This window comes from Meleagris gallopavo, chromosome 2, assembly GCF_000146605.3.
Source record: "Meleagris gallopavo isolate NT-WF06-2002-E0010 breed Aviagen turkey brand Nicholas breeding stock chromosome 2, Turkey_5.1, whole genome shotgun sequence".
NCBI classification, from domain to species: domain Eukaryota; kingdom Metazoa; phylum Chordata; class Aves; order Galliformes; family Phasianidae; genus Meleagris; species Meleagris gallopavo.
Genome location: NC_015012.2, coordinates 45,098,283 through 45,119,404, shown reverse-complemented (window position 1 = coordinate 45,119,404; position 21,122 = coordinate 45,098,283). Strand labels below are relative to the sequence as shown.

The following is a 21,122-nucleotide window of genomic DNA, read 5'->3' as shown; positions in this document are numbered from 1 at the left end:
CAGACCAAGCTTTGATGCCTTTAAAACAAGGCAGCATTTTAAGAACATGGCTTCCACCTGGGAAGCATCCTGTATAAAACTGGGCCATAGCACAGCATGTAACAGTGCTTATATCCTGAGGTTAAAAATAAGCATAAAATAATAATGATTTTTAAAAAATAATAAAATTAACTACTAATTAATCACTATAGCCTCAGCCTGTTTCCAGTATTCAGTTGTTAAGAATTCTGACTTAAACTTCCCTCAGGTTTCATTCCACACCACTCAGAAAATCAAAACAACTTCCTTGAGTTTTTACTAATTCGACTCTAAGCACGCTACTGTTTAGATGCTGCAAGACCAATTTTAAAGCTCCATTTACGTGACCTTAACTTGAAGGATAACAGAGATCTATTTGAAAAGGGAGAGAAATATTTTATCATCATAAGATTTTCTCATGAGTAGATGCATGTTTCAAACGCAGTTTGAGCATCACCTAAAAGGCAGATAGCAATGTTGAAAACAGTGTAAGTAGCCTCTGGCCATGAGCCCATTGAACTCTGTGCCCACATGCTCTTCATTCTTCTGTAATGCTCAAGATTTCAATACTCAGCACATCTGGGTAGGAAAGAACAAACACATATTCCAGTAGCGTGTGATGGCTATGTCACAAGTAGTTTAGAACAGAATTCCTGCCAACTCTATACAGTACATTGACTATTTAGCTACAGTAAGGTCTTCCTTGATAAGAGAAAAGATAATGGCGGAGAATCTATCCGAACTTGCTCAGTAGTAGGAAGGAAAGAAGTTTGACTTTTATGTCTGACACAGGAGAAGGTTTTGTGTGGTTGCATGTTTAAAATATCCGTATGTAATTCACTGATACATTTCTCTTAAAACACAGACGTGGTTTATGGGGTTTTCTATGCTTTCAATTAAAAGAAGTTAACAGACAGAAAAGACTCAATCTTAAATGATGTGTTTATCACGTGACCTTTGATACCAAAAAAAAGCTTTTGAAGTTAGGAATCTGACTGAAGCTAGGAATCATAACAAAACTATTACAATAATGCAGACTCCTGGAAATATTCTCAATTGCAGTGCGAATCACTAATCTGATAAGATGCAAATTTGTGTTACCTACTTAAAAAAAAAAAAAAGCTCCACTCCCTCATAAAACAGCAGTGTAATTTTAAGGACAGAATTTCAGAAAAGCTGTATCATTGGTCTGTATAACTCTAGGAGCAGGAAATACTATTTCTTCCTCCCTTTGTGCAACCCATGGCCAGTAACCTTAATAAAAAGCCAGCTCTAACTCTGGCATAGACCTAAAACTGTTCACAAAGTTTATTATAATTTTAAATTGTTATAATTCTCCTATACCAGGGAAAAATGGCAACAAAGCTAAAAATGCAAGTATTTCTAATTTCCTTACCCTGACCACTTATAAAAATCAGCAGGCAGCTTGATGGATTTTGTCAATTAGCTCCATTCAGGTGCCGAAGTTAAAAGGCAAGGGAAGGATCAAGTTTGATTGTTTTATTTTTCAGGTAATATTGCCTCCGTAAGGAAATATGGGAAAACAAAATGAGAATAAAAGGCAGGCGATAACGAATGATGCGTGATAAAATGAACTTCGAAGGAAGTTTCCCGGAAGCTGAAGAATTGTGCTTTACTCTGCTAATTACTGCATGGTACAGCTGAGTGCTGACAAGGCAAGTATAAGGGCAACACAAGAGAGTAGAAATCAAAGCTAGCTCATAACCTGATTTTACATTCTTGTGATAAAGCTGAAATAAACAGAGATATAGTCAATATCAGGTTAAAAAGGAACCAATAACAGATACTCTGTTGTGATGTAACAATGGACGTATTCAAATTAATCTTGTTTCATCAAGGTCGAAACCAATTCTCACAAGTTTTCTCCTACATCTCTCACTCATTGTCCTTGCAACACTGCTTTCCCTGGCATGAAAAATTCTAGGGGGTAAAAAGAGAGAGACTGGAGAAAGCAATTCAGAAAGAGCACGTAAATGCATCAGTCAAGGTCTGCTCTCAGAGAAATCCCTGTTGCCAAACTTCTCCCAATCAGGAATCATGAACAATTTCAGTTCCTACAGCAAGCATGCAAGGACAGAAGCAACAACCCATGCAAAGCAGTACCTGAGCTGCTACTACATACTTTATATATATAAAATCTGAATGAGAGCAGAAGTTGCACATAAATTACAGTAAGATTCACAAGCAGGTAATGAGAATCCTCTCCAAAAGGACATGATGTGCTGTCAGAACTGTAATGCTCAGTAATCCGATATACTGTTGATGAAAACATCTGTGCAAATCTCCCTGGAGAAGCCTCTGTACAAACAAGCAAATTTTTACTTGAGCATCAGAACAAGGAAAAAAAGTCCTGTCACACCAGAAGTGAAATCGAGATCACTAATGGCAAATGAGCCTGTGTGTGCTGTGGGTTTTTGTGCTGTTTAAATTCAGGAGACTTTCAAATTTAAAACTTTGGTTAACTGAAACTATCTTTACAATTTCTATTTCAAAAAGAAAAACAAAAACAAAAAAACTTTCTTAGATATTGTCGCCTACTTCATGCCTAGGCAGAATTACTCTTTTACTTAACAGCCCAAGTGCAAATCAGGTGAAGTCAGACAACTAATACAAAGACTGAATTAGATTATGATTCAGTTTTCTTTTGTAGTGTGTATTTATAAAGGAATAGAGAAAGCTTCAAAGATGATGCCTGAGAAGAAAAGATATCAAAGAGTTTATTTTTAAATATTATGACTATCTGTAAAGGATGTTCTCGCAAGATAATTTTTTTCAATTACATTTTGATTGTATTATGCATTTCAAGGGGATGTGAAAAGGTTACTCAGATTATCTTAATTTATTATAATGTACAAAAGAGTCTGAACTGATGCCACAGCAGAATCACATGGCAAGACTTTATCGCTACCGTGAAAAACCTGAGACTGAAATAATCATGGGATAACTAGTCCAATGTACCCTGAATTCTTACACAACGATCAGCATTTGCATTGTCCTTTCCTTTCTGTAACCTGAAAGGCTGGATATTTTACAACCTCTTTCGATTAGCTAACTCTGCACCTCAACAATTCTGTTTTTAGATTAAAAAAAAAAGTAAATTCAAGAAATAGTGATTTTCCAATTAATGCTATTATGAGTTCCCCAAAAAGGTAATGTTTTTGCTATTTGCAGTACAGTTTACAATCCAAAACCATGCTCTTCACCTTTAGCAATGTTAAGTGTACTTCACTGATGTTAATGAGCAAACTAATGTATTGCAGAGAACACAACGACTGAGAGGCTGACAGAAAATAAAGCATTAAACATTTTAAAAGCAAAAAAGCTTGCACTCAAATCCTTCACTAAAAATCACTGTTCAGAAGAAACACTGCACGTCTCTGGATGCGTTCAACTTTAGTGGAGCTTTCTGGAGATGGGTGATATTTTTATAAAAAAAAAAGAAGTACTACATTCAGTTCTGGGTGAAATTTAACATATTTTGATATATAAGAGATCAGAGCAGAAGATTCAAAGATACATTTTGGCCTGAAAGTCTATTAATCTACAGAAACAGTGCTCCATATGTGGTTTCTGTGTCCAGGAACTGGGAAGGAATGAGTCAAGCTGAGAATAGGAAAGGGGTAAGGAAAGGTCTTCTTTTAGTGTTTGTCTATTTGTTTCCCATTACTGACTAATTACATATTTTAAGTGGCTTAAAAAATATATAGCTTATTAAATAGCTTATTAAAATAAATAGCTTATTTTCACCAAGTCTGTTCTAGTCATAGCATTAGCTTTCAATGGATCGATCTCCATCTTGACCTATAAGCTTTCTCATCTGTGTTCTCCCTTTTCCTTTCACCCAGTTGAGGCACAGCAGTGGGGTGCATACTCAGCTGGTAGCCAAGACTCTACACTCTGAAAAAGAATATGTATGGAACTGAGCATGAGGAAGGACAAGGAAAGTAAGTTCAAACCGTACCTACAAAGCTTTCCAACCCAAGCATATTTTATTTCAGTGATGAGTAGACAAGACACACTCACACATCATTTACAGACCGTCTACTTGGTTGTGTGTACTCTCAACAGAATGAGCAAATATAAAAGCAAACTTTTTCCTATTTCTCAACTCTGAAGTTTGTTGTAGTTTAAAACAAAGAAAACATTACAGCTGCAATATATCATACAAGATTGTGAGTAAAATTAGCAAGACAAGCAGAATGCTTTCAAGAGACAGGATTTCAAAAACCAGAGTAAAACTCCAGCACAGCATCTAACTTAAATCACAGAGAAGAAATGGCTTTACTCACCAATATTCAAACTTCTGCACAAAGCTGAATTATGAAATAGGAAATCACAAGAAATTTTGCACAAATTTATACTGCCAATGCAAGAAAGATTAGTTGCTTCCGTGAACAAACCTGAAAAGTTTGCTATAGAGATTCAATGACGCATAGGAAGAAAACTCAACTCCTTACAGAAGCTACAGGCCATAGCTATAGAAGTAGCTTTATACTTTTATAAATTATATAGAAGAGTAAATTATTCACATTCTACAGCAGCTGATATTTTTGTAAATTACTAGCTTTTTCCAAGATGAATTCTTCAGTAATTAAAAGAAATAAGATTTTATTATAAAGTGGCTAATGTCTGAAAAACATTTCTGACTAAATTATACTTTGATTATAACATATTTTCACTGTAATTACTGAGATATTTGGTACATTTTTCATAATTTGGGGATTATGGGCCTAATAGGGAAAAATTATTACCTTGTTGATGGTCTCTGATATTGAGACAAATATCTTGACAAATAAAAGTAAATATTATATCTAGGAGAGTCGTGTTTCATTCCTTAGCAATAATTCATTAAAAGATTTGAATCTTTATGACTCTGTAATGATTGCCTTCCTAAAGCTGACTTGTTTTACATCTAGTGAAATACAACTAGAATACTTTCTTATGACAACATATTCACAGAATACATTCATTTCCATTTGTGGGGTAAAATTTTGTAATAATGATGTAAAATATGCATCTTTATTTGCTCCTCTAAGTATATTCAAGGTGCATACATTAATATAAAGAAAATAATGAACAGAACTAATGATGTGCTCTACATCAAAAACCAGAAAAAGAAATGCAAAAATTTTTCTTCTTTCAATAAAAACTTGAATACTTCCAACCAAAGCAGTTTAATAATAGTTCAAGGCTAAATCATTAGGGGAAAAAAAAAAAAAGTAATTAGAAAGTCATTTAGAAAATTCTGAAGCCTAATCAAGTAGTTGTGATAAAAAACACATATTAGGAACAAGTAGGTCCTTTTTCTTTCCATTTGACTATTCTGAACAGGAAAATAGTATTTTCTGACCTGTTTTTGAATGTACGTTCCTTCTTGGTTCCTCAGGCCCCTCAATTGGTTGGTCAGCAAGGAAAATTCGTGCCTGGTCAACAGCATTGAGAATGGTTTGCTCTTTATCCTTCAGTTCACGTCGCAGAGCCTTTTGCGAAGAGAAAGAAGAATGTCATTTGTAACTTGATCTAATAAACAGCAGATACTAGACCATTTTCCCTTATTTCACATCTGAGTGGACTTGTGTAGTGATTCAGACTGCAAGATAAAATGTCAATTTTATGAAATAGAAATGACAAGAAATGAATTAAGGTTAGAAAGGTTATCATTACAGAATTAACTTGAATAAGTGAATACAAGAAAGATAATAATGGTAGATTTTTAAAACACTTGTCTAACAGGAACTGAAATTATTACATTGTACTTTAAACAAAACTAATCAAAGGTCTTATTGATATTAATAAGATTGCTAATATATAGTAGGTTGCTACAGAATATATTTTCTTTTTTTGTGGAATAGAAAAAAATTGTATCTACTGAAAGCTCAGATGACAATTTCACAACCTCTAGAAAGAACTGCAAGACTACTTCTTTAGAAAACACTCTTTTTTCCTTTCTCCCATTAACAGTATTCTTAAAACTTGAACAATATATAACCACATGCATTATGATAGGAATATATTCTGAAAACATACTTCTCAAATTAGCCAAAAATACTTTAATCTTTATATACAGAAACAATTAAATCTCATATACAGCGGGAAAAAAGCAATTTCTCTTTACAATGCTTGCACGATAATGGAAATGAATTTCATGATGTTTTGTTCTTTAGTGATTATGACCTTTTAAAGGGTTAATTGTAACCATCCTTTTACAAAAGAGTAGTCAGCTATGTTTCCCAAAAGCATTTTCCTCTACTCATTTTTAAGTATAAATCAATTTCAACTAGAAAGAAATTGCTTTATATGATTTATTTGTATTACTTTCTATCAACCAAAAAAGAAATATTATTTAAATATTACTTTAATGCTCCGCTTAATATCTTCCAACATTTTTTTAATATCTAATTAGGAAATCAATGCTCATTTTGCTGACACAATCTGCTCAGTCCACTCTTCAGCTAAGAAAAGCAGTTAGCCAGTGTTCATAACAAGGCAAATGCTTCAGACTACAGAAAATAGTTTATAGCGTAAAATAAGGGCAAACAGAAGAAAAGGCTTCTTTTCTCCAAATTCCTCCACATGGTGGAAGTGTTAAGGTTACTTTCCTGTCCAGGGTACAGGATGAAGATACTTCTGGATGGCTGAAGTCACTTAGGCTCTCCTGTCTAGAAAACCTGAACTACCACTGAATTCTTATTTTCCTACAGATTTCTTGCACAAGCTTTTCTTACATAATTGTTTTTCGTCGTTGTTGTTGTTGGAAGGAAAAAAAAAAGACTCCTTTGATCTTAAGGTTCTCAGAAGCATTGTTAATAACTTCAGGAGGACAACAGAACATCTAATTCAACTTCTTCATAAAAGAGCAAACATCTAGAGGAAGCAAAGCTCTGCATGGATCCAGCAATTCCAGCAACAAAGGCTATCATCCATCTGCTCTTGGAAGACAGGCTTCTAATCTTAAACAAGCCTTAATGAGAAGCCTATCCTAAAACTGAGGGGTAGAGATTTCGTCTTAAGATTTCATCCATTCCAAACACACGGATGTTTGGATATTTGGAATACTGTATCTTGAAGAAGCTGTTTCAAAAATGTTAGATTATTAAAGACAAATAATGCTTCTCAGAATTCCTCCCAAGATTACGTTCTGATTTCTTTGTTGCACACAGACAAAACCATTTAGCTAAAGTGAAACAAAGAAATGCTGCTGTGCTGCTGCTGTTGCTCTTTCGTTTTTTCTCACATCACCAGTGCTGCCTCAGATATGTACAGTTTCACTAATGAAACAAAAACATTTACAGAGCAAAATAAAACATTTTTTCATAATAGACCATTTTCTCTATGACTCTAATTCATCTAAATGCTAAGCAAAAAAAAAAATTAAAAATGAAAATGCTACAGAACTAATACTGCATGACAACACAGTAACAATAAGATTACCCTTCCTATTCTTTTAAGCTTCCATATGTCAGTGACCTTTCAGTACATAACAAAAACAGTACCTTTTTTAACTTCTATTTAGAAATTCCATGACAGCCTACACAAACAAATTATTGCCTTCTAGATCTTACAACCATGTTTGCCAAGCATTTGTCTTGCAAAGAGAGGCTGTAAGAGCTGGACTTGTTAAGCCTGCAGAAGACAAGTCTTTGTAATCACAGAATGGCCAGGGTTGGAAGGGATCCTCAGGATCATGAATCTCCATCCCCCCTGCCACATGCAGGGCCACCAACCTCCTATTTAATACTAGACCAGGCTGCCCAGGGCCCCATCCAAATCTGGCCTTGAACCCCTCCAGGGACGGGGCATCCACAAACTCTTTGGGCAGCCTGTTCCAGCACCTGTCCACTATCATAGTAAAGTAGAGAAGGGACATGATAGCTGGTTTCTACAGCTGGTTTCCTGCTGGTTTGATCTGATCGAATAGAGCATCCTCATCTAAAAGTTGGACTACGGACCTCTGAACTGCCTATTCGCCTGAAAGAACTCACGGGTCCTATTGTTCAAACCACACTACTGTTCACTACTGGGGACAATACTCTGACCAGGGCTGCCTGCTCTGTGAAGCTCTGTTCTTGTACAGTAAACAATTTTGTCCCAGTTTTCTAAACTGCTTTTGTAACTTGAAAATCCTTATATGCTACACAAATTCTTTAGGCTTTTCTAGGTTCCGCCACCAATCATTCAGATTCTGCCTTGACCACCATGTTCATTCATCCAGCAGAAAAAACATTCAAACTTTCAATATTACAAATGCTACCTTATCCTTCTTATCAGAAAGCTCTTTGATGCCAGAAATACAAGAATACCAGCCACTTGACTTTGGCCCTGCAGGCGGCAAGATGTTATTCTCTGCCAATACCCCATCCCCCGCAATTCCTTTATCCTCCTCATCTCCCCAAATTTTCCCACTCTCACTTTACTTCTGCTCCAAATATTAAAAAACAACAAAAACTAATCAAAACATACCATCTTCCATACCATCTTCCATTACATTTACAGAAGTTATATTATTTCCAAAATAATGAAAATATTTCAGTCTGCATTTCACAGACCTATCTCTGATTACTATTAACCCTTACTTTTAATACAAAAAAAGTCTTCAGAACAGCGTTAATCCTGCATGTATAGTGGCAATAGCAATAAGCAAAATAAGCCCAATTTCTTTGTGAGATTTAGTACATACTACGTTTAGTCAAAAAAAAATAAATTGTTATTTACACACCAAGCCCTACACTCTTAAAAATTTTATTGACAAGTTGATGCATCATAAAAGCAACATTCTTAAAGAAGTCCTTCAACATACTCTGGAATAAAACTCTTTGAAATCACCCATACAGATCTTGAAAACATTCTATATGCAGAAATTTATTTCAGGAAAGAGGGAAGGCAGGAAGCTATTATCGCTATTGTACAATTAAGGCTCCTTGGAGAACTGCATTCAAAAATTACCCATTTAAAATGCTTTTGGTTATTAGAACCTGTGTGGATGCATAATTAAAATGCTATCCTAATTTTTAATATCGAATAAAAAGAGGCACTATTACTTCAGTATGAAAAAGGAAATGTTTCTACTTAGAATTACTCTTAGCTTTTTTTCCCCGTGTAATTTTCCAAAGATTTCCAAAACATTAACAAAAGCCTCACATATATAAAAATATGTATATGTGAGATTTTGGGCTCAGAAATTTCAGCAAAGTTAGAAATAATCTCGAGATGGACCTCTTTTGCTGTCTTGTCTGCTTAACATAGTGTGTTCATCAATTTTTCCTGATCACCTTCAATAAAGCTTCAATCAAGTTTGACCTCAGAGACCTTGGATTTAATTATCTGCTCCCTCCTTCCACCACCCTTGCCAACAAAGTTGTTCAAATTGAGGTTGACACACAGATTTTAAGATTATCTTAACAATGAACAATCTACAGACTTTGGCCCATGTACCTCATCATTATGAAATCATCCACATCATTCCTTACCATTAATAAATGTTGACAATAAAATCTTTTAATGTGAAAAAAACTTTGCATATCTGAAATATTAATATTGAAGTAATTTATGAGTAAAAAGTGTTATAAGCCCACCACAGATTTCTGACATTAAAGTTTATAGGCTTTTTATGCTACAGATGTATGAAGCGGTTTCAGAACAGCTATTCAGACTTGCATTGCTTTTTCCTCATTTCTTCTGCAATACTCAATTTATTTCCCCGTCTCACTTTGAGCAAGTAAACAAGAACAACAATGAGAGTACATGATGCAAGAATAAGCAGATATATCAACAATACCCTCTTGTCCTTCCAGGCAAACCTCTCTGCAACAGAACAAAAAAGAAATCCACTTAGAAATCTAATCTTTAGCTCAAATATAATCTGACTTGAGTGGAACGAAGAAAAGTTTCATTGGAGAAATCAGATCTACAAGAACACTACAGAGTAAAAATAAGTCATAAAAAAGCCAGCAACTAACGTAAAGGCTGCAGTACTGAATTTTATTATTGTATTAAAAGTTTTTACAAAATAAGAAGTGCAATTGTGTTTTTTTCATGTCTTCTACAGTTTTGTTAAGATACCTCCCAAATGGCTACTCAGAATGGATGCACCTCTCCCAACAGAGAAGTATATGACTGTGTCCTATCATTCTCTCTTACTTGGCTTTAAGGATGAAACTAGAGCATTTGTATTGCTTTGAGGATTACACAGGTTTCGGTAGAAGGAGAAATTCCCTCGAGCTAGCTATTCTTTAATGGATAAAAATAAGTTGAAAATTAATACTAAATTTTTGGTAGACATTAAATAATAAATGAAAATATGGCAAAAAGAGATCCTTCAGGTTAACTGATTGACAGAATAACCCAAAAAATCACTACACATGATTCTGCTGTTTACCACTGACTCATAAATGGGAGGGATCCAAGTAGTGTTACACACCTGATTTGTAACTATTTCTAATCATTCACTTATTCTCCATTTTTATTTGTTCCTCTTTCAGTAACTGTGAAATATAAGTTTTTCACACTATATCTTTGGAAACCTATATGTCATTTACTCTGTTAAATCAAGATAACTCTAAACTGTTTGTCCTCTCAATTACGTAGATGCTTATTATTTCTAATATAAACTCTTCTTTCAAGCTACCATTCCCCAACTTAACTGCCTCAATTTACAGCTAAGAACTTGCCTAAACCAAAATTCTTCTAAAAATTCTGCCAGTAATGCTTCATATCAGAAGCCATTTCGACATTTAAGAAATTAAAACACTAGAAAAAGTTTTGCTAGTCATGAATTTTTACACAATTTAGTGTACCCTGTAAGCACATATTTCCTTAAATTGCACTTAATGTTATATTTCAAGCATATTAATTGAGCTTCCATAATTATACATGGTTGATTTACAGCCTTTTTTCCTGTTTTGAATGGTACAGAATAGTACAGAGTAATTCAAGGAGCTGACCAGCTTAACAGTTCCAACAGATGAAGGCAAAGCTAATTTCAAAGAAAACACAAGGGATATTTCTTAAAAATGGAACATATTTAAATCAAGTCTCATTATGCACTCCTTCAAGGAAGTAAAGATGCATGTTATTGCGGTTTGTATCTCTTTATCACACTGTAGCTTCTTATGCCAATCAGCAGCTCCTGTAGCATTTAATTACCTAGTCATCCTTACTCTGCACCAGGTGCTTGCAAAGCTTCTTTTACTTTTATACACCAAAATGAAATGGAAAAATCATGCATAGCATATGGCAGGATGAAGGGAAGGAGTAAATAGGATAACTGAGAAAACTTGGAGACAAAACTGTTTTTATACAGATCACACAGAGATCAAGGTTGTGATAGAGTCTTTGCCAGCTGTCTGCATTGTTAAAGAACCAACAAGAAAGACAAAATAATGTAGCGTGCTCAAAAGCTGTTCCTTCATGACAGACAGTATTTAATATAAACACATATGCACAAATTTTCAGCAGTACATATTTTGGTGTCTGGACACATCTCCATGCAAAAGTAAATTTTATAATGCATATACTCCAGCTGATATAAAATGCATTCAAATAAAGAACAATATTTGTTATGTTGCATCTTACCACGCATCTACCTGTTACCACTTCCTACTCAATTTGTGTGGCAACAGAAACCAGGAAAGAGAAAAATGGTACATAATATATGACAATTAATAGCTGGAGATGTGCATAAGAGACTTATGCAGCACGCAGAGCTCTACAGATGAGACCTAGTTTAATGTGTTTGGGTAATCAGTGACAACAGTGACCAACATCAGAATAAGGAAAGAAAAGTAAGGATCATAGAGAAAAAAAGAGCCTGTCCAGAGCCCTCTGTACAGCCTTCCTACACTCTCTGGCAGATCAACTCTTCCTCCCAACTTGGTGTCATCTGCAAACTTACTGAGGGTGCGCTCAATACCCTTGTCCAGGAGAATAAACAGTACAGACCCCAGTACAGGCCCCTGGGGAAGACCACTTGTGACCAGTCACCGGTTGGATTCAACTCTGGGCCCAACCATCCAGACGGTTCTTTACCCAGAAAAGAGTGTGTCTGTCCAAGCCACAAGATGACAGCTTCTCCAAAAGAATACCGTGGGAGACACTGCCAAAGGCTTTGCTGAAGTCTAGCTAGACTACATCAACAGCCTTTCCCTCATGCACCAGGTGGGTCACTCGATCATAGAAGCAGATCGGTTTGGTCAAGCAGGATCTGCCTTTCATGGACTCATGCTGGCTGGGCCTGATTCCCCTGGAAGTTCCATACGTGCCATATGATCTCACTCAAGATGATCTGTAATAAATACATCTTGATTATTTCAGATTCACTTTTTCAAATGGAAGAATCTAAAATTAAATTTTAGAATTTGGAAGTATATCACACAGCACTTGCAAAAGGCACCTAAGAAACGGCCAAAGATAAGCGAGTGATGAAGACTGCATTTTCCATGAATTGTTTCTGTTTCCTATTCACCATGTTGCCACTATTGCTGTGGTGGCAATACATAGTAGCAAAACAGAGCTGCAGCTAGGGTGCCTGCATAAACAGCAAAACAAAATGAACGGAAATGTAACAGCACAGGTTTGGACAAAAGAAAAAATTAGATGCACACGGGCAATCTTCTGCAGCCAAGAAACGTTAGCTTACTTTAAACTTTCCCCTGAATTTCTCAAAAATGATGCTTCAGGCCAGAAATAGGGGTGCTTCTTCACTGAGACTATTAATCTCTCTTTCCCTTCCCACACTGGTCTGTGGATGAGAGGATGTGTTAATGGCTATTCAATGAAAAAATCATTCTGCTCTGTGTACCCTTTAATAGACAGGTATTATATAAAATAAGCATCTATAACTACTTCTTAAACAAAGTGTGCTATAGTAGAACAGCTTAGATCCAAAAAGACAGGATAGAAACTGTGCTTTATCATTCATTGTTCCAATTTCAGAAATATTACTTTTTAAAAACTAATAAATTGATAATCTCAAACAGTAAGTATTTATGTGCTAATGCCTTAGTTAAGAAAGGGTAACTGACTTCCTTCTGATGTTTTTAGAAGTAGTTCAACAACTGTAAGGCTATTTTGTTCATTTTCCTTTAACAGCATTTTAAAAGAATAAAATGACATTTTGAAGCCCTTTTGGAAAGTTTTCACTTAAAATAACCTTGCAGAGACTTTGAACAGACTCCTTTGGGCACAAAAGAGAATCTGATACTACATCATAATGGCAGAGCTAAGCTTTATTTTAATATAGATTGCATTTAAAAGGACATTTAAAAGCATTTATTGACTTAAAGAGTAGAAGGGTACACTTTTTCTTAAGAAAGAAAATGAAATAAAAACTGATTTTCACACAGTTAATCATTTGTCAATCATTAATGAGAACCCCTTCTAGTCTTTTGAGAAAGAAGAACTGCTTCAAGTCCTGCATTCCCTAGAGATGCTACAGGAGCTAAATCCAAATAGGGATGAAGGGAAACACTGCTTAATTGAGCAAAGGTTACAAAGCATAAGGCACAATGATGTTCATTAGTGTCTTCCAATAATGTTATGTAACTGGAGTTTTTATTTTCCAGCCCACTGAGGGGAAACTTTATTATTTGTGTTTCTAGGCCACTGATAACCGAGTCTTGGCTACCCTGAAAAGTTTGGTACTGGAAAGCATGGGATGCTTGTAACCATGTGATTTACATAGATGTTGGAAAATCCACTCTAAAATCCTGAGTTGTTACCAAAGACATCTCTTTAATGGTACTTTTACAAAAATATCCACATAACATACCTAAGCAGGATTTAACATAGGAATTCGTATAGATTGTTCTCCACAGACAGCAAAATGCCTGGCTTGGAGTGCAGAGCCTGACAGAACAATAGAAAAAGTAGCTCTTGAAGCTTTCTACTCTTTGGGTAATCGGAAATAGTGTTTACTTTTACATAACAGCAGTAATCATAATGCAAGCAGTGAAACAATTCTCAGATGCCAAGTTGCTTCTAAGTACATATTTAATTTTACATCACAGAACTACAATGTGCTTTTCATGAAGGAAAATTAATCCCAGCAACCTTTTTTTATGGAAACATGGCAGCCACCCTGTTTCAACAACCTTGAAAGGCTAGAGGTTTGGGATTTGATGGATTTTTTGTTTTCGTTTGGTTTTGATTTAAAATCTAAAGGAACGTCTGGACTAGATTTGCAGAGCAGAAGAGCATAAAACTTCTGGTTTTAATTTTTCCTGGAGTGTACATTGTTCATACTAAAATTATTAACTGTAACTTGTGATGTCAACATATATTTGTTTTTAAGAAGTGACCGAACACTCCATTTTAGATCAGATCCAAATAAAAGCAATTCAATTGCAGCCCACAAATATTTTCTCTGCTCTTTTTTTTTTTTAAAGACACAAACATACACATTGCATCTGTTACATAATACACTATACCTTAACCTGCTTCATTATAAAATGCCAATATACTCAATGAGAAGGTGAGAGTCCTACAGTAATCACTACCCAAGTGCATCCTAGCAGTGCCCTTCTGATGAAAGAGCAGGTTATTGGTAGTGATGTTCTCCTTATTTCAGAGAAGGCACACCTAAGCACCAACCAACAAAATAAGGAAAGCTGAACAACAGCTGGAAACATCCCATTCTTGACTTCATGAGTGCTCTTATGAATGCTAGTGATATATATTTCTACAAGAGCCATACAAACTTAAGAACAAGCAGTATAAAAAACAATGCATTTCCAAGCACTCTTTTTAGACATTCAGGTATTGCTTTGTCATTGACTAATATCAGCACGCTAGAAGGATGACAGTTTGTAATGTAGTAATCACTTCACAATTACATTGTAATTTATTTTTACATTTAGGCATTTTTTAGAACCATATCTAAAGTTAAATCAATTTATGCCAGCTACACAGACTTGATCACTCGAGCAGGACAGGGACGTCTTCTACAATAAGTGCCTCTCCTTTACAAGTCACTGGATGGCAAAAGTAATCTAAAATCTGACATGAGATACAAAGGTTTTAGAAAGCCCAAAAGAGCCTCATAACAATGAGCAGATTTTAAACACGAGTAGATATTTAAAGGGCTGCACAGTCCTTTAAAAAAACAAACAAACAAAGAAAATGACACACACACACAAAAATGTCTGACCAAGTAAAAACAAAATATGCAGGAAACCAGGAAACCAAAATTCTCATTTCTCCAGCTTTTTTCCTTTTGGAAAATGTACGGACATCCATTACTAACACAAGTAATCCAAGAAATCATGAAAAAAGGCCAGTCATTTGTCTCGGATACAAGAGTAGCAAACCTGTGCCACTGTCTGAACAGCAGTTAATTTTTATCACTGATTTTTATTTTAAACTAAATTGTTGCTTTAAAGAAAAAGGTGTCATCAACCATTGTACATCAGACATAGGTTTCAAAAGAAATATCGATACACTTTCTGTCATTTGTTGAGAAATAAGGAGGGCGAGAGATAGGAAGAGAAATAACCCTCCTCTATTTGTCCTTTTTCCTTTTTTTCTTTTTTTCTTTAATCTCTCTTTCTTCTTTTTTTGCCTCTCCCTTACAATATCTGCTACTGTCTGCTGCACAACAGGTTATAAGAAATTTTTGACTAAACCAGAACATTTATCCTAAAATGCACAAAGCCATTATCCAAAGACTGACACTAACAAATCAATTAAAAAAATGCAACAGCATTTTATACTGTCTGCCGAGAAAAAAGACAAACAAACCTCCACAGCAAAACGCCATCGTACAATGCTAAACAATGCACAGCAGTTCGTCTATTTCCAATATACTGTAAGAGATTATGCTCTCTGAAGTCAACTGTTAAGATGGAGAAATATATAATCTACGTAAGTTCAATTTCAAGTGGAGCTGTTTCATGTACCTATCTAAAATACAGATCTTACATTTCTTGCTCCATCTACACTGAAGTTTTAGTTTACTTGGTGAAGCAAAGGAGATTGGTGTCATTAATGTTAATTCTAAATAGTTTCAAAATGGGAAACTGTGCAATGCATATCTTAACAGCATAGCTTTGGACAGGTTTTGCTACTTAATTACATAGACCTCAAATGAGATCATAGTGGAAACACTGACAGTCAAATTTATGTCTCCTCTTTATAGGTAGCAACTGGTAGAATTTCTGCTGATAATTTATATCTGATAATACTCAGAAAGAAAGGCAGAAGAGGAATAAAGTATGAATAAAATTATTTTTATATGCATCCTAACAAAGCAATGCCTCCAAGCTGACAGAAAACACATAAAACGTCTCTGCATATCAAATAGGTTATTACTCAATTTCACAAAAGTACCCAAATATTCCATTAGTACTAGAAACCCTGTACATCCACAACATCTTCCACCATTTCCCTGCACTGTACAATAGCAATCATCTACCTCTTCACACACAAGAGAGAAATTCTTTCCTTTTTTTTGTTTGTCAGAAATAGACGTTCCTGTGTTTGCGTAGTCTGTATTTTTACCGAGCACTGACACACTGACAGTGCTAACGGACCATCAGATTCTGGTTTCAGACTGGGATAATAATACTACTTACAAGTTGGATGCTGACCTCTTGTTCTTTTGAGAAGAGTCTAAAATTCAAGTCACCTTTTGTTCCTATTGAGGAATTAAAGTTTCCTCTGCATTTCTTCAAACAAACATCAACGAGATCTATTGTGTTTGGTCTTGTAAGCTACTCTATTATTAAGCAGTACCTCCTATCCCACTGCAGAGGTCTTGAGAAAGAGTTATTAAATGCAGTGCACACTCCAGACACTCAGAAGCAATATTACTGCATGCAGCCCTATGAATAATCAATGTATGAAGATAGGAAGTGCTTTTGTTGAGAACATGCCAATGTCTCAAGTATGTAAAAGGTTTCCTGTAACATCAGCCTCCTCAGTGCAAGTGCACATCAGGGCCCTTGCTGATGAATTGCCATCATCAAAAGAAAGTGGTTGCATTTCATGACATCATTTATGAATTATAAGTAATCAGAAAAGTGAGATCACAGCAAAAAGTCTCAGATGAGTATCTCCTGTATGACAGATGCATAAAGGGAAGAATTTTTCCCTCTACAGAAGGAAGCATTGGCGCAAGCACTCCGTTGAAACTCAGTTTGCATGGGCTGCACTGAGTGAACAGTCTTGGGCTGCATACGCAAAGGTTGCTTCAAAAGTAATGCATCTTATTTATTCCCCTAGAAACTACAACTAATACAAAGAGAACAATAACAAGAGAGCAAATTCTCTTAGCTACAGAGCACTATTTTTCAACATAGTCACCATTATTAGCTATGTACTTTTGCTAGTAATGAACAAGTTTTGGCAATTTGAAACGTTCTCTATTTCCTTTATCAAAACAAAAAGCACAGCTACTTATTTTTTACCGATTACAGGACTTTGTTTAGCCAGTGAATCAAAATGTACACAATTATTTGCTATAAATTAAGCTGGCACCACATTGTGCCTTTCCTTCCCTCGCCCTGGTTGCACCTCAGACAGCATAAATTGTTATAAAAAATAAAATGTAGGCACACCTATTTGGCCAATGCTGAGCAGTGGGTGCTCTCCTGGGACTGAGCCGCACAGAGGGGCAAAGCTGCAGTAGGAGCAGAGGCCAGGCCACATTGCAAGCTGTGCTGGGCTGCATACAGCCTGTGGGCTGGATAGGCCAGACAGACAAGTGAATAATTATCAAAACGGAAAACAGACTGTTGTCTTCTGCTGTATTCTCCCCTTGCAGCAAACAACCAGAGTCATGGACAGGCAGCAGCAGAGAAGCTATGCAGGCTTAGAACAACGTCCTATTTGACAGTACCAGTTGAAGAAGTCACGTCAACCGAATGATGCTCTAAGAAGGATTAAGTGACTCCAAAGTATCACCCAGGGCTCAACTCAGAAAGTTCTTTGCCCAACAAACTACAGTTTTTCACTCTGCTTGCAGCATGATCTGTTAGGTTGGATTTCAAGAAAAGGTTCTTCACTAGATGGTGATCAGGCACTGGAACAAGCTCACCAAGGCAGTGGTCATGGTGCTGAGCTTACTGGAGTTTAAGAAGCGTCTGGACAATGCTCTCAAATATATGGTACAATCTTTGGGTGCTCCTATGTGAAGCCAGGATCCTTACAGGTCCCTTCCAACTTGGGATATTCTATGATTTTATGTTTTGTATTAAATGCGCCCACCTCCCTAATACTCCAAACGTTTCTCTGTTATTTTACATCACCAAGATCTACTTCCCCCTGGAATTTAATTTTATTCTCCCATTCTCCACTTTTTTTTTTGCTACAACTTCTGCTTTCAAAACTATCTGATCAGTGAGCCTTTGTAGAGCTTATACTGCATAGTTGGTTACTGTGGCCTGACAGATTATACTGGAGCTCTGATTTTGGCTCCTTCTCAAATATTTGGTGTCCATGAATCACTTGTTAGTATTTCAACCATCTGCTAATACTTTCAACATCTGCTCAGCATGAAAAAGTGGTGATGTAAAATCACCACTGCAAAAAGTAAGCAGAGATGGGAAGTATTCTTCTTCAGGAAAATTACTACTTTAAATAGTTTGAGCATATTTGCAAGAGATACGAAGAAGGATTACTCTAAGGGCAACAAGACTGTTGCCTCTGGATGCACACTTCTTCAGCTGGTTCTAGTTGACATCAGAACATACATGAAAACACACACACACACACACACACACACACACACAGAAAGAGAGAATGTGACATATATCCATACAAGCCAACTGCATTAAAAAAAAGTAAAGCCCAACTGTGATATCTCAAACTCCGCTGCACAACAGCAATGCAGTGGGTATCACAACACTGTTATTGGTAGCTGTTTGCTTGTTTGTTTTAAGTAGCAGAGGGATTTCCCTCATTGTGATTCACATCTACAATAATAAGAAACAAATTCAAGAGAAAGTTTTCCTCCCTTCTCAAATAGGGAAGTTCCAAACTGGTAACAACTTGCAATAGTCTGCACTGCTCAAATAGATCCACTTCTGCCTCTGCAAACTAATTTTATGAAACACAACAGCCTTGCTAAGTCTCTGAATTTTCAAAGAGGTGATTAACAGTGTCTCATAAAAGTAACAGAGAGCCCACCTGGAGCTGCAAATTAAACTAAGCAAATAAGCAAAAAGAGAAGCTAAAGCTACATGAAAAAAAAAGTCTGTTTTCAGTCAACCCTACCAATAAGAAGCCAGAACTAAAATATTGCTGGAGTCGTGAGGCTCTGGAACTGGCTGCCCAGAGTAGTTCTGGGTGCCCCATAGTTGGAAGTCTTCAAGATCAGGCTGGAGGGCCCCTGTGCAGCCTGATCTTGTGGTTGACAACCCTGCTCCAGCAGGAGGTTGTGACTGGATGGACTTTAAGGTCCCTTTCAACACAAACTATTCTACGATTCTAACATACGTATACTGAATCATAATTAAAACAAACAAAAACAAACAAACAAAAAAACAACTGGGTAAATCTGACTGAAAAATGTCAGTGTTTCCCAAACTGTATTAAATCACCCAATGACAGGCCATGCCCTTCTAACCAACCAACTGAGTTTGTTATTACGTTTCTTTAACTTGATCTTGTTAATATGGAGCCTTGCTGCAAGTATCGTCATTAACTACTTTTTGGAAAATTACAAAGTGGATTTCCCATTTATGAGAAAGAAATCATTTAATGTAGCTGACACTAATTTAGGGTCAATTACTGGAAGACAGAAGCACTTACAGACTTTCTTCCATGAAGCAAGGTAATATCCAGTTAACTCTGCTACACAAGTACCTTCCCCAAGAGAGCAGACACAGATCACAATATTTCTTTTACTTATGCTCATTCGCTTCATTTACTTTCTCTACTTTTTTTCTCCAGTATGAAAAGGTTAGACTTTTTTGGTTGGTTGGTTGCTGCTTTGTTTTTTGTTTTTAAAATTATTTGGACAAAAGAAGTGACAAATTTTCCATGTAGTAAAACCAAAATCTTTAAAAAATATATATCATCGTTTTCTTAAGAATCTGCGAACATGAAATCAAACTATTTCTCCTTAAAAAGCATGGAATACACAAAACCCAGTTGTTATTTTTAGTCTTGAATACTCAAAAGCGAGCAGTATGACATGGCAAAGTTACCTAATAAAGGCATGAAGAAAAACAAGCAACAAGAAATAAAATGCAGAAAGTAACAATAACACAGTATACACATTTTAATGTCTTAAAACCAAAAGTAGATTTTTAATTTTGTTTCTGGTTACTGGATTCTATTAACAATACTCTAACATATCTACAGTAATATTTCCTAAAGAACTAAATAACAACTTGAATGTAAAACATGCAAATGCAGTGCAGCAAGACAACTACACATAGATTATCTACCCCAGAGAGCCTTACTGTAATACGTACAACAAATATAGATTTTAAAAGCAGTAAAGGAATCTCACTTATTTATTTATACTGTACGTAGTACTGGAGTGTTCTGACTTTAGTGCTTGCAACTCAGGAAAGAAGTAATTGCTTTCTTAGGAATCTTTTCACATTTACTTACAAGTACAGTAAAATCTGGTAAGTATGTTCAGTTGCTCTGCACAGATTCTCAGACCACATAATCATTTTCCAGGACACAATACAGCAGTATGATTAACATCTGCCCTGCATTTGCTCTTTCACTTTCTCTCCAGCTAAAGAAGTCTGTTCAGAAAATACCTCTGCTTTTACATGCTATGGGTTTTTCCTTTCCTTTTTTTAAATACTGTGTTGTGTTTACTAACATTTATCCATGTAAATTTACTCCGCAATTTTAAATTCAGTGTTGAGAATAATAACTTTCCCTTCTCTGTCTGTGCTGCACCACCATCATGAGAAGCATAAATCGAAAGACTTGGATGAAAAAAGGGTTTGAGTAACTGGAGCTAAACTATGCTCACCATGCTAAGAATCTCTTAGCAGTCAGAAATGTCAGAAGACATTAGCTGCATGTTGATATAGAAGAGCACAAAATCATAAGAAAACCACCCCAAACAAGGCTGACCTATTGGAAATAAACAATTTCAACCAAGCATGACTGCCTTGTAGCTT

General features: G+C 35.8%; 1 protein-coding gene across 3 annotated transcripts in view; it reads right to left on the bottom strand.

The window, feature by feature from the left end:
- LOC100551145 (utrophin) overlaps window positions 1-21,122 on the bottom strand; it is a 259,447-nt gene that overhangs the window by 81,759 nt on the left and 156,566 nt on the right. For all 3 annotated transcript variants that reach the window (XM_010707135.2, XM_010707136.3, XM_010707137.3), the window contains one exon: window positions 5,390-5,519. In XM_010707135.2, coding sequence (XP_010705437.2) covers window positions 5,390-5,519 — 130 coding nt within the window. The remainder of the gene's footprint in view (window positions 1-5,389; window positions 5,520-21,122) is intronic.